Source organism: Halyomorpha halys, unplaced genomic scaffold (assembly GCF_000696795.3).
Source record: "Halyomorpha halys isolate HHAL.00 unplaced genomic scaffold, Hhal_1.1 Scaffold961.1, whole genome shotgun sequence".
In the NCBI taxonomy this organism is placed as follows: Eukaryota; Metazoa; Arthropoda; class Insecta; order Hemiptera; family Pentatomidae; genus Halyomorpha; species Halyomorpha halys.
Genome location: NW_027105140.1, coordinates 240,469 through 254,105, shown reverse-complemented (window position 1 = coordinate 254,105; position 13,637 = coordinate 240,469). Strand labels below are relative to the sequence as shown.

At 32.1% G+C, this 13,637-nt stretch overlaps 3 protein-coding genes across 3 annotated transcripts in view; 2 read left to right on the top strand and 1 right to left on the bottom strand.

The window, feature by feature from the left end:
• The window catches only part of l(2)k09848 (lethal (2) k09848), a gene marked incomplete in the record, with an annotated part of 14,799 nt that extends 9,266 nt beyond the window's left edge, over nt 1-5,533 (bottom strand). The window contains 4 exon segments of the mRNA XM_067048746.1: nt 258-363; nt 1,494-1,695; nt 4,870-5,107; nt 5,359-5,533. Coding sequence (XP_066904847.1) covers nt 258-363; nt 1,494-1,695; nt 4,870-5,107; nt 5,359-5,413 — 601 coding nt within the window.
• Nucleotides 5,534-6,717: 1,184 nt separating this feature from the next.
• On the top strand, nt 6,718-9,896 carry LOC106687404 (retrovirus-related Pol polyprotein from transposon 17.6). Its single transcript, XM_014431266.1, has 4 exons — nt 6,718-6,721; nt 7,011-7,165; nt 9,224-9,410; nt 9,553-9,896. The coding sequence occupies exons 1-4, from the start codon at nt 6,718-6,720 to the stop codon at nt 9,894-9,896; spliced, it is 690 nt and encodes a 229-aa protein (XP_014286752.1).
• A 1,903-nt stretch (nt 9,897-11,799) lies between these two features.
• Nucleotides 11,800-13,637, top strand: part of LOC106687416 (zinc finger protein 711) — a 27,934-nt gene continuing 26,096 nt past the window's right edge. Inside the window, exons 1-2 of the mRNA XM_067048744.1 lie at nt 11,800-12,533; nt 13,409-13,456. Coding sequence (XP_066904845.1) covers nt 12,521-12,533; nt 13,409-13,456 — 61 coding nt within the window. The 5' untranslated portion in view covers nt 11,800-12,520. The remainder of the gene's footprint in view (nt 12,534-13,408; nt 13,457-13,637) is intronic.

Here is a 13,637-nt window from a genome sequence, read left to right as displayed (position 1 = left end):
TAAATTACCTTATTGTTGTAATATTCTCATTTTTTTTTTTGTTTTGTTTTTTGAATCTTTTAAGCCCTGATGAAGCCCTGCAAAGTGGGGCGAAACGTCGGACATTCAAATAGTTATAAACTATTTGTTCTTTTTGACCACAACCTCATGGTCAGCCATCTTCTTATATTCAATAAAACTTTCACTGAAATCGTTGATCCCATGGCCATAGCCTCCCCTTGTTAGTATAATTGGTAAGTACATGAATAATTGCGGACTTACATAACCATGACGAGTAGTTACAGCAACTTTTCTGGTGTTAAGGATAAAAGCCATATCAGTGATCCAAACAGGAACTCTTAGTTCCAAATCATCATGTCTTACCTAAAAAAAAAAAAAGTGAAACTATAGCTTAAAATAATTTTCTGTTACTAAGATAATATTGTACAATTCAGAACATCATACTTTTAGAGAAAAAAGAATTAAGTAATTAAGGTGTATTATTAAATAGCTACACAAAACTTGGGGTATCTTTAATTTACTATAAAAACAGAAGACTATTAAAATACGACCTTCAATAATTGTGCACACTCCCTAAAGGAATAATCCTGATCTTAAGTTATAGTAAGTAGTTTGACTCCAGGTTGAAAGTTAAAATATTGTAATTAATAAGCATTGTGAAAAATTTCATTTTTTTCAGCTATGATGTTTAATGACCGAATGTTTCAATTATTGTATATTTATCATTTGCAAATCAGCAATTATGTTAAATTGTGAACCAACAATCGTTCAACTACAATGAGAGTCTTCCAAAATGGAAAAAAGTCATAATAATTAGGAAAACATTTTTCAATTCATGACCATCATTAGAGTTTGGTTTATGAATAGTTGAAGCACAAAGCTATATTATATTATATTAGGCATGGAATGAAGTTATTTTTTCAAATTTCTTAGTGTATTGTAATAAAAAAAATTGGAAAGTATTCTAAAAAAAAAAAAAAAGATGAGTATCTTAGATTTACTTGTACACATCAATTTTAATTCTATTTCATCATTATAACTAATCCAAGAATATGATAGAATTCAGTAAAAAATATATAGAATTTACCCTATGACATGTTATCAAATTATGACGGTATTATAAGGAAATACTTTATTTAATGCAGTTATAAGTGTATAAATCAATGTTCTAGTTGTTTGGAAGTACAATATTATCTCAGCACCCTCCATTCACCAACAGGTTCAATTGCTTTATATTATTTGTAAATTCAATTTATTACTTTATAATATTTTAAATTACAATATTTATAAATTAATCTTAAGCTTCTGAAATTAGAATTTTAATTTCGATCACCAGTAACTAAATAAGAGTTTAATAAGACAGAAATTTCTGTTGATTACAAATAGAAAAAATATTCCTAGACAAAATACCATATCATATACATTAAAAATAACATTGAAAAAAAAAAAAGATAAAGAGGAGTGAAACTTGTCAGAATTTTTAACATACTCACATTTTTTGCAGAAAATGTTTGCTCTCCAGTTTGAGTGTCCCATAGCTTAAGATCATTTTCTTTACCACCAGTAGCTATAATGTTAGAATGGTGAGGACTGGGCCTTACTCTTTCCAAAGGCCCACCAGTATTAATTGTAAGCGGATCACTACCCTCTCTCCATAACTTAACCAATCCAGATTCAACGGCAGTTAGAAGAACGCTAACAAAACACAAAATAAAAATCATCAAAATGTTTTTTCTTAATTCCAATTCCAATTTATATAAAAATAAACTTTTTATATTTTTCTCAAAGGTTTCCAGAGAAATCTCTGATTTTTTTATTTAACTACGTAAACTATTAGTTTTTAAAATTAATTGTATGTGTGATGTAACTTCATATCAATGAAACTTCCGAATTTTAAAATAAATTCTGAAAAGTTAGAAACTAGTTTGTAGTAACAAACTAAATATTTTTTTCTTCTAATATATAATTGAGGATATGCTGAGAGGAAATATTAAGACACTATGGTATCAACAGTATTATAAAGTTGAAAATTTTTTGATGCAGATTTCTTGTATCGAGTCTTTTTTAGTTAATTTTGGACGAAACGGCTCATTGAAAACATATATATTACATTTTCAATAATTCTATTTTGTCTAAAAATATTTTCAGAGTTATAAACACGAATTGGAACTCTGGCCAGAAAAAAAAAAAAAATAAACTAATGAATGTGGACTTGTCACCACAAGGCTAATAGTAAACTTTCAACCATTTCAAAACTGAATAAATTCTTGTATCAACTTACAAAAATGCTTGACTTGCTCCAGAGATTTACAAGTTAATGTAAAATGCAATTAAGACTTATGTTATAAAAACTACATGAACTTTAAAGCGAAGTCTCCCATTATTCTTACAATTATAATTTCATGAATGTTATAATCGGTTCAATCACATACTTGACGAGAAAGAATGATGCAAAACAAGTTTGTGTAATCTAGTTTTACTCTCTGGCTTATTTTATCCAGTCATATATAAGACATCAGAAAGGAAGGTTGCTGACCCTAAAGCCATGGTAAATATTTTTACTAACTCTCATCAATTTTACTATTATTTTTTTTTTCATTTCCTTAAAAAATAAGTAATTCAAATTAAATATATTTTAGGTGTATACACTACTTTCTTCAAATCTCTTGTTCTAATCAAATAATTAGTAAGTACTTATTAATGAAATTTTTCAAAATCTCATAAATATCACTCTCTTGAAGGTAACCTAATTTTTTAAGATATCGTAACATACAGAAGTGCTCCAAGATTCTTATAGTAATTTTACATTATTGATAACATTTTCAGGCTTTTAAACCAGCGGAGAAGCAAAAGCACTAATGGAGGAATACAATTAATTAGTTTATAATTAATTATTACATTATTATATTAATTTATACTTATATTTAAATAATTATAATTACATTAATTTATAATGTAATTTTAGATTTAACTCAAAGATAAGGGAACCGCTACTGAAATCTTCATTATGCAAAAGCTACAGCTACACCAAGTAAATTAATTAATATTTATATATTTCTTTAGAAATGTTAAGAGGAAACTATACCATGCCAGAAAAATATTTTCTGTTTATGTAGTAATTTTTTTTTTTTTTATGCTTTCTTTAAGCATTTATATCTGTATATTTAATAAACTTTTATTCTGTAAATAATCTGTCTATTACAATACCCTCATTTCTGGTCAGTACAGATTTGATTAGCTAATTGTACTCATTTCTGCAATCCATGTTTAACATATTTGCTACAGCTCATGACCGTTTCCACAAATGTTGCAAATTCCCCACTAAAAATTCACTAAGTAAATTCATTAGTTTTTGAATTATCAATTTGAAAATTTTACAAAGGTAGTTGTGATGTTGGTTTCTAATTAATTTTACATTGTTTTGGATGTCAGGCAATAGTTGGAAAAATGAAAATTTGTAGAAAATTGTAAGAAATGGCAATGTTAATAACGTTTAACAACTCAATAGAGTAAACAGCAAGGATCAAAATATTAATAATATATTATCATATTTTATACATCATAATTACAATGTTATCACTGGTACAAATCCACTTTAACATTAACAGGCATGACACTCCAATAATTATGAGAAACAAAGACCACAGGCTCCTATGATCCTATGACACTTCTTGTTAACTGGTAGAAAACTATATAAAATACTTTAGCTAGACAAATCACAGTACTTATCCATTCATTTATATGGATTGAAATTATGTACAAGATTCTGATATTAAATGATCACTATAAACTGAAGTGATGAGACATTTATTGATAGAAATGATTAGTCTTATTAAGGAACAGGAGAAATTGCTGCCCTAGTAGAACAATGGCACAACTGGATTAGTGTTTCATTGCAGTCAGAAATAAGTAGTGTAAATGTAATTATTATAAATTTTATAATAAATACTAATAACATCCCTGTTAGTATTAACCACTTAATATTACTCAAATCTCATACTCTGCAACAGTGTCATTAGTCTACTGAAATGGCACAGCACATTATGGAAAATGTGACAAATGGAATAATCAACCCAATCATTAAGTTCAAGAGGAAAAATATGATAGTATGGATTTAAAGCTGAGATTATAATTCTAATAGCAAGTCAAATACAGTTTTGGCTATGTACACCATTCCTTAACATGTTGATACTGAAGGTTATAGACTTTAGTTAAATTTTAGTAAGTTTTCAAGAAGCATTTTTCTATAATTTGATCCTCTCCATTCACCTGCCCTTTCATTTTTGGTGAAATGTTAACCAAATTACATTTCAACATTGAGAACATTAGATAAAACTATTTACTATAATAGTGGAACGATGAAACAGATCAAATAAGACAACACATTTAGAATAAAGATCCTCATACAATGCAGATAATACCTTTATGCAGCAGAAATAAGTTTTTGTAACCTGTGTATAATTATCTCAATTGGATGCTCAAGAAAATGTATACGTCTTCTGAACCACTGTAATAATAAATATTTAATTGTACGTTCCCTTAACAATTTGTTCTGATCAACAAACAAAAAAGTCTTAAATCAGTAATATTAAGATTTTGTTATGATTAATTATGAACTTTCGACAAACCTACAGAGTAGGATTGAATATATTTTTAATGTAACAAGTCAGTAACCTTGTTATCTGTCTTACATAAATAAATTCTGTAATGGGTAAACATACCTACCAAATAAACAATCCTCACAACTCCATTTTGAGAAAAGAATGAAAATTAAGTTAAATGGGATAGGTCCTAAAAATTTATTTAAATCAAACCGATTGTATTACATCAAATACTTTCCACTGTTACAAATTTATAATTAATGCTTACCAATTACGTCTACTTATTCCAATTATTGCTCCTTCCCCACACTTCTTTTCTTCTGCCATCGTGAAAGATCTTGTCTTTAAATTATAAATTTTTACTAGCTGGGATCCATAACCAATTACAACCTCTTCCTCGAAACCATCACCCCAATTCATTGCGGTAATGGGATTTTTATTTGTGGCTGTTTTTAAACTATCTAGATTTTTTACATACAAGTCACATTTTTCAACTGCAGTAACTCCTAAAAGCATAATATAATCAATTAATCTATTTACAATACTAATTTCACAACTTATTAAATAGTGATTATTTAAAAATAAAACAAAATCACAGTAATTAATACACTTTCTAGACATAAAAATATCACTACTTATTTAAAGTAGGGTAAATTCAACCGTTCTTTTTTGAAAAATCACGTGAGTTAACCTAATTGTACTCTACAAAGTAGAGAGATGCCTGCCAAGTATAATAACAGTATAAAAGAACTATTACCTTTGAAAACACCCGATGCTGTACCTACAAAAGCATTAAAATAAACACTTTTCATCGTGTTAGTTTATTGTCACCTGTCAATTGTTTACTACCCTCAAAATCTGTTGCTGGTACAGTTTGGGCGCGTCGCCAGTAGCCACGCAGGTTTGTTCAAAAATACTCACTAAATAATCGATTAATATAAGAATCTTAATAAAAGATATGTCAATTATTCACAAGCTATACACAATAAAAACAAAGAAAATTATTATATTCCTAAATTTAAAGTTAAAAATTAAAATATACAACTTATTTTTTATCTTTAGTAAGGTTATGATACTGCGCTTTTATTGCATTATGAAGAACCAAATTGAAAGTCTGAGCTTTTAAAACGATTTTTACGTTTGAAAGTGTGCTACTAGATTAGTGAGACTGTTTTGATTAACTGCTGCCCTTTATTAAAGGTTAATCAAATGTTCTCAACATTGAAGCTCACTTACAATCAACCATAATAATAATACTCTATTAAAATAGTTTGAACATAGCTGTACTCAGAAGTAAGTGCAGGTTAATTTGTGTAAATGAATATAACTTATTGTCGTTATTTTCAAATTAAAAATTATTTGAAAAAAGTTCACCATTCTCTGGAGGTTCATACATGAGCCTTCAACCCTGTGCCCTCTGAAGTTACATTTAAGATTTACGTTGTATGTAGAGCACAAGTGCAGTGTCCTTCAACTAGTTTTTTTTAGTTAATCCTGAGACACTTTTTCTATTACTAGCAATTTATTATTTTTCCTTACATTTTGAATTAAAGAACTTAGGCAGTTTTCGAGACCCATGACATATTTATTTTTGTGGCTCACGATAGACTTATTTTTGGGGCCCGGATATATTTATTTTTAAGGCCCTGAGCGGATTCTTTGAACTTAAGACACATTTGCATCTAAAACAATTATTGGTTTCTTTGTTTGTGGAAAATAGCAGGAATGATTCATTTTTCTTTTTTACCCAGAGGTGAAACTCATATTCACATCGCACTGCAGTGATATTGACATGACGTATGAAAAACTTGTTGAAAAATAACCTGCATGGTTAATCTGAAAAGGCCTACACTTTTACACAACAACGCTAGAATTTATGTTTCACGACAGAAAAGAAACTAAACGAGCTGTGTTACGAAGTCCTTCCACACCCACCTTATTATCTTCAACAGATTTTCATCTGTTCAGAAACACGAACAACTTTCTTAAATATTAACATTTTTGAAAATGATTCTTTTATCATAAACGAATTTTCTGACTTGTTATTCACGAAACCCAGAATTTTTCAGTTCTGGGATTAAAAAGTTGAAAAAAGTGGGAGGAAATGTAAGAAAATATGGGTGAATACTTTGAATAAAAATGTTTTGATTTCAAAAAGTTGTTTTACTGAATAACCTTTCCTGTGAAGACTGACATTTCATATTAAACGACCTAATAAAAATTTTATTATTTATTTATTTATTGTTATTTACAACTGTACATTATAATACATTTAGTAAATTTAATCTCAGTTAAAATGGACTAACACAGGGGTGTAGAGAAATTTCCCATTGGTAGCAGTCTAACCCAATAAAAATGGATATGGTTGTGTAGAACCTATCTATTAACAAGAAAAATCAATTCTTTAAGATGAAAGTTACAAGCTGAAATCTGAAGAACTTGCTGAAGTGTATGAATCGACTGTAGAAGTAAAAGCTTCAAACAATAAATATCACTGGGACTCTAATGACATAGAAGAGCGCTGGAAGGGATTAAAACAGATATTGCTGGAGGCAGCAGAAGAGGTATGTGGAAAAACCAGAGTAGGCCAAAGACGTTCTACTTAGTCTCAGACAGACCCTGCTTTTTTCTGCTGCCTCCAGCAATATCTGTTTTAATCGTTGAGTTAAAAATCGTTCTTTTTAATTATTGAGTCGTAAATATGAAAATAAAACAGAAAGAGGAGCTCTGGAAACACTACCTTCGAACAAAATACATCGAAGACTACAGTGGATATAAAGAAAAGAGATAAATGTCATATAAGAACAAAACAGGAAAGCATGGGAAGACTTTGGAAGAAGATGCACATGGAAACAAGAAACTCTTTATAGATGTCTGCGAAACATACACAAAGAGAAGGAGCCTGTTATAAAACATATTAAGGGCGAGGATAGTAATAATATCTTTAATTGCAGGGAAATAATGCATAGATTGGCGCAATACTTCGAGAAAGTGCTTAACGATAATACGAGGCAAATTCCGTTGGCAATGTTATAGTAACTCTGTAAGGCTACACTGTAACCATCTTGCGTGTTGAGTGTCTAATTTGTGATCTGATTTATACCTACTCAATTCATAACAATTTTATTCATTTAAATGTATAGTCTCCAGTAAAGCTCAAATGGAGTATCTCAGACCAACTAGATTCGAGACTGAGTACAGTTCTCCTTCAGCAAGTAAAGAAAGGGTACATTGGCTAATATATTGAAATTTAATAACTTCTTGGATTTTGCAACAGAAAATCTTACAGATGAGGACAAATTCAAGATATTTACAAAATACTTGTCCCATAGTTTTTACGATTTAGTGAGTGATTTGAGAGAATTCCGAGAAGCCGTAGATGTATTAAATACTGTTTATATAAAAAATAAAAACGAAATCGAAAACGTATGGATCAGTTTTTACAAAATTTAAATCTCCTTGCCAAGGAATGTGAATTCAAACCAGCTACAGCTTCTCAGCATAGGGATAAATAAGTTGGCGATGCTTTTATTGATGGACTGACATCGATTTCTATACGTTAACGACTCTTAGAGAATGAAACTTCGAGTATGAAGGAGGCTGTAAATCAAGCTCAGACAGAAATGGCTCACCAACAATACCAGGAAAAGTACTGTGCCAGCTGCATGCTATTCAATATTGTCTCATCGTAAGACAATTTAGAAATAACCTCTCCTGTTCATTCTACTATCCCAAAGAAAGGGGGTGATTGTTTTTTTTTTTTTTGTGGTTACAACCGTCACCCTCGCTCAGACGCCCTGCTAAAGACACTGAATGTAGAAACTACAAAATAAAGGGGCATTACGCTTCGGTATGTGGGAAGAAGAAGAAATTCAGTGAATAGTACGAGCGGATCAGTAGCAGCTTGCATAGTCTTAGCAACCATCAATGGTGAGGCCTTGAAAAATCTTGCAAAAGCTTTCGTAATAGCTAAAATAGATTGTCAACCTGTGCTGTATTTAATAGAGACTGGAAGCTCGAAAAGCTTTATTAATTTGAATCTTGTTAAGCGTTATGATTTGCGAGTCTATCATGAAAGTGGAAGCGTATCAATGACAACTACATCCCTTTCTTCACAAGTAAGTGGATATGTGCTTGTTACCCTTGAGCTTTTAGGCCACAGTTATCCTGAATTTAAACTTTCTTTACTAGAGGAGCTCTGCTGTGGTCATGATTTTTTAAAAAAAACAATCTGACGTACAACTAAAATTTGATGGAAATAAATAACTACTTACAATTTGTTCGGCCTCAGTAGCTAGAGTAGAGTCTCCACGATCATTCTCCAATCTCGCTCCAAATTGCAAAAATATAGCTACAAAGTCTGATAAAAAAATTATCAAACAAGAAATAGAACAACTACTCTCTGATGACATTATTAAGGAAAGCAACTCTCCTTGGCAAGCTCAGGTCTTGGTTGTTCAATATGAAAATCATAAGAAGAGGCTTTTTATTGATTATTCCCAAACCATAGTAAGTTCACATTATTAGACGACTACCCTCTACCCAACATGGAGGAGGTAGTTAAAAACGTAGCACAGTACAGCATTTTTACTACAATAGATCTGAAAAGTGCCTACCTCTAGGTCCCCATTGCAGATGGTGAGAAAGTCTACTCTGCATTTGAGGCTCAAGGAAGATTGTATCAGTTCAAAAGGATCCCAAATGGTGTAACCAATGGTGTAGCATGTTTTCAACGGGGGATTGACACAATTATTTCTGATGAAGGTCTAACAGGAGTTTTCTCCTATTTGGATGACATCACTGTTTGTGGTAATGATAAAGCTGAACACGACAATAATATTCAATGTTTCATGTTAGCAGTAAGATGGTCTAGAATTAAATCTTGAGAAAAGTAAATTTTCAATGCCCTGTATAAATCTTCTTGGTTATGTCATATCAAAAAACTCAATAGGTCCTGATCCTGAAAGACTGAAACCCTTGCTCGAGTTGCCTCTACCGAACGATGCTTCTTTCTTGAAAGTTGCCCTCGGACTTTTCGCTCATTATTCAGAATGGGTTCCCTGTTTTTCTGAGAAAATTAGTCGCATAACGGGATCTGCCACTTTTCCTTTGGGTCCTCAAGCCGCTCAAGATTTTGCCAGGTTAAAACAAGAAATTGCCAATTCTCTGGTTACTGCTATATCTGGTAGCTCACCCATAGTTATTGAAAGTGATACATCCAATGTTGCTATTGCAACTACACTAATGCAGGAAGGAGACCAGTTGCATTTTTTTCTCGTAGTTTGTCAAAATTAGAGAGATCTCAACTCTGAATAAAAGCAGAAGTCGTAATTGGACCTCTTGAAACCAATATTAATCATAAAACTATCAAACCTCTCATTCCAAAATTTAGGGGCATTTTTTTAGACCATAAAGGGGTCTATTTAATTTTAATGTTTTAGTAGGTGAGTTTACACCCTTAGGAGTCTTGATGTAAACGGGATAATCGATGTTCCCATTCAGGAAGGCATTGGGGACATCCACCTGTCTCATTTTCCAGTCTCTCTGGCAAGCAATTGACAATAGCACCCTAATTGTTTCAACCCTACATACTGGGGAATGAATAAAATTATTTTCACCTGGGTTATCCTCTTGAAAGCCACGAGCAACCAGCCTCGCCTTCTTCATGCCGTCTTCCTTCATCGTAAACACCCATTTTGTCGAGATGGCCTTCTCTCCTTCTGGGACGTCTTCAGGATTACATGTCTGTAAAACCGTAACAACTTTTTCATATTTCTCCGGTATGGTGAGCAACAAGTGGCAAACGAGGTCGTCCTCTTCCAACTTGGATCCCATCGCTTCGAGATCTCGCACCAATGAGTCAAACTTGTTGAAGTGTTCTTGAAGCGGTGTAGTACACTTTAATGATGAAAGTCTCTTCCGTACGAGGAGTTTCAAAATGGTGCTCTTCCTTTCGAAAACTTTACTCAAGCGAGATAGCATCTCTCGTCCAGCTTTAGCATCTCGGACATAGTCGATATGGCGATCCGTGACGCAGTTAATCACCAAGTTCTTCGCTTTCTTTTCCGCTTCTTTATCTACTGTTGTTTTAGCTTCCCATCCTTCTTTCATAGTGTGCTCAACTCCCTTTTCTTCGAAAAGACACATAACTCTGAATTTCCAGTTTTTATAGTTTGAGTCGTCCAACTGGGGGGTACACGGTTGACGACGCCATTTTAGCCTCTCAAGGATACCGGTAAACCGAATCGGAGCGAACACTACAATATACCCGAATACTTTCACGGATTTACACAGCCTGGGCCCATAACCTGTTAGGGGTTATATAATAAAAAGAGTTCAATGGGTTGAAAACATATATTAGGGGTATTCATGATCTATGTTAAAGCGTGTTAAATGGAAAAACTCGTGTTAAATCGAAAAAAATTGCCTTCTTTTACTGTGGTAAAACGAAATAACATTTAACATGGCTGAGAGTCTGTTACTTGGTCAGTTAAATCGAGAATGACGTCACACAATAGATCAGTTGAGGTCGCCGCCATATTAGTTGTTGTGACTTTCAATACAGTTGTCAATTAGCTCATCTTCATTCTCTTCTTCACAAGTTTGAAGATCAATAAGACACTCATCAGCTAAACTTTCACACAAATTCCACTTTTCACTCACTCTAGGCATGTATTAATTAATTACTTAAATCAAAACTGAAGTAAACAATAACATGAGGGTCTGGAAGGAAGGTTATAAACATAAAGCTTATACAACAAGTTGCTGAGAAATCCACTAGGGGCTCTTATGCATTTAACGTTTAACATGACTTCAAATAGGGCTGCTCACAATCCTATAGTTATAACATTTAACATGGTAAAACATATAACATTTAACACAACATCATGAATACCCCTATTATTAGATAAACAGAACAATCGACATGACCGAAGGATGTGCCTGGCGCTAACTAACCGATAATCTATAACTGATAACCACCAAAGAGATTCACCTATCAATATACAATGTCCAAAGAGGTTATTCCTGACATATATAAACATTACATATGTCCTTTAGTGAAAAAAAATAATAAAACATTGTCTATACACAACAATTACTAAAACTGTATAAACTTTTTCTGAGCAACCTTGTAAACAGCACATCCACCAAAAATATTCTATGATCCAGTTTTCTACGGTGTTCGCGGCATGGTGAGCTTCAGCTGTTCGATATGAATATCTTCTGAGAACATGGAGGGTTCCGAGGAAAACTGCAAAGCTTCGGAAAGAATATTGCGTCTTGGTTCCCCACCTGTCGAATCCCTGAAACAGTGGAACATGTGGTGGATTGTGCCGCTATGAAAGGAGACCTAGCCAGTCGGCCCTTCCCCCGTCTGGTGGATGAAAAGAAACATTTCCTTCAGGGAGTTAAATCTACGGGTGGAGAGGTGTGGGAGGGTCCCACGCATTTCACGTTGTGAAGGGCCCCGCCACCAGACATCGGTTGCAGTAGCTGTCACCGTGTCCGTAGGAACCCCACTAAACTTACACATTGTATCGTCAAATTAAAATACATGGATCACTCAACTTCAACAGGGAACCTGAAATATATCAAATCAATATCTGATATAGTTATCTGTAATAAAACATTTAATAGTTTAATGAAGAAAATCATATGTTGAAGAAATCTGATAGAAAAACAACGGAAAATTGAAATGACTCATTAACCGTTGTGGCGGCAACATTGCTTTTAACATTTCAATAAATTACAGAAATACATGAGGAGGCTAACTTTATTACAGTTGCTTAGAGAAAAAGAATATAAATTATTTCATCGCTATTACCTCTTTGGAAAAAGATATAATCTTACCGTTGTATGCACGTATTGTATGCTTGTTTTCTGTCTTTTAAACAGTGTTTATTGCAAACAAGTCGATAATGGAAGAAGTTGGTAAGAAAATCATTCCTAAGTTTTTGATTTCTTAACTTAAACGTCTAATTGGAGAACTGAATTATTAATCCGGTTATTGGGTAATTAGGTTATTGGTGATTTTAAATGTTTTAACCCATTAATCCATTTATTAATTTGGCTTTACTGATTTTCAGTCGCTTAATGTCAACATTATAATTTTTGAAAGTTATACTTTGTTATTACTTGGATTTTATCCTGTGAAAACTCTCTGGTCTTGTCCAATGTACCTAATAATATCATAAACTAACATTTGGCTTGATATATATAAACTTTTTTAATCACATTAGTCATTTGGCTTTGTATTGCAATAGTATATTGTATAATTCATCCAAAATAATATAATATATGTATATATTATAGTAGAGGTTTCGAATAGTATATGTATATTCGGTGTAATAAAAATTATTTTTAGGACCATTTAGTTTACCAGAGTGAAGAATCTCAGATAATACATAGAAGTCTAAAGTTATAGAATCTATAAAAACATTAACATCAAAGTATGATTTTCTATGTTTTTAGCTTTGATTGTCTTATGTTAGTAAATTTCTCCCTTAAATTTCCTACGTGTTAACATTTTTATTAATCTTTTGCATTACTGACAGATATTTATAACACTGTTTATTAATGAGGCCATAATGATTGTGTGCATCAGGATAAGATTGATTGAGTAGTGTAGACTAAATTTGCAAATCTACAAAATCTTCTACTTTGAAAAGTGTGATGACCTGTCTGGTTTCTGCAGTTGGCAAGCACTTATACTCCCCCGACTAGTCCCTTCTATAGTTTCTGTACCACTTAATAATTACAGAAAGAAATGTATAATGATAGTTGATGGCTATTGGTTTATGTTGCAGATCACGCACAAGCTTTTAAACAAGAAGAGGAACTACATATGTATTATGGTGAATCAAATTTAATATTAAATGTATTTTACTAAGTTAAATAAATTGATATTACTAATGATAAAATTAAACTAGATTATTTCATGATGAGGTGTAGATAGTTGACCGTAGATTAATGCTTGGAAAAGTTTGTCGGGGGGTGCGGTCAGCAAAGAACAACATAAATAAACAAAACCATATT

What these genes read in the sequence shown, in the direction of transcription:
- LOC106687404 (XM_014431266.1), top strand. An exon ending in TGCTGGAGGCAGCAGAAGAG is followed by an intron (nt 7,166 to 9,223) that starts GTATGTGGAAAA and finishes GCCTACCTCTAG; the next exon opens with GTCCCCATTGCAGATGGTGA. An exon ending in GGATGACATCACTGTTTGTG is followed by an intron (nt 9,411 to 9,552) that starts GTAATGATAAAG and finishes AAAACTCAATAG; the next exon opens with GTCCTGATCCTGAAAGACTG.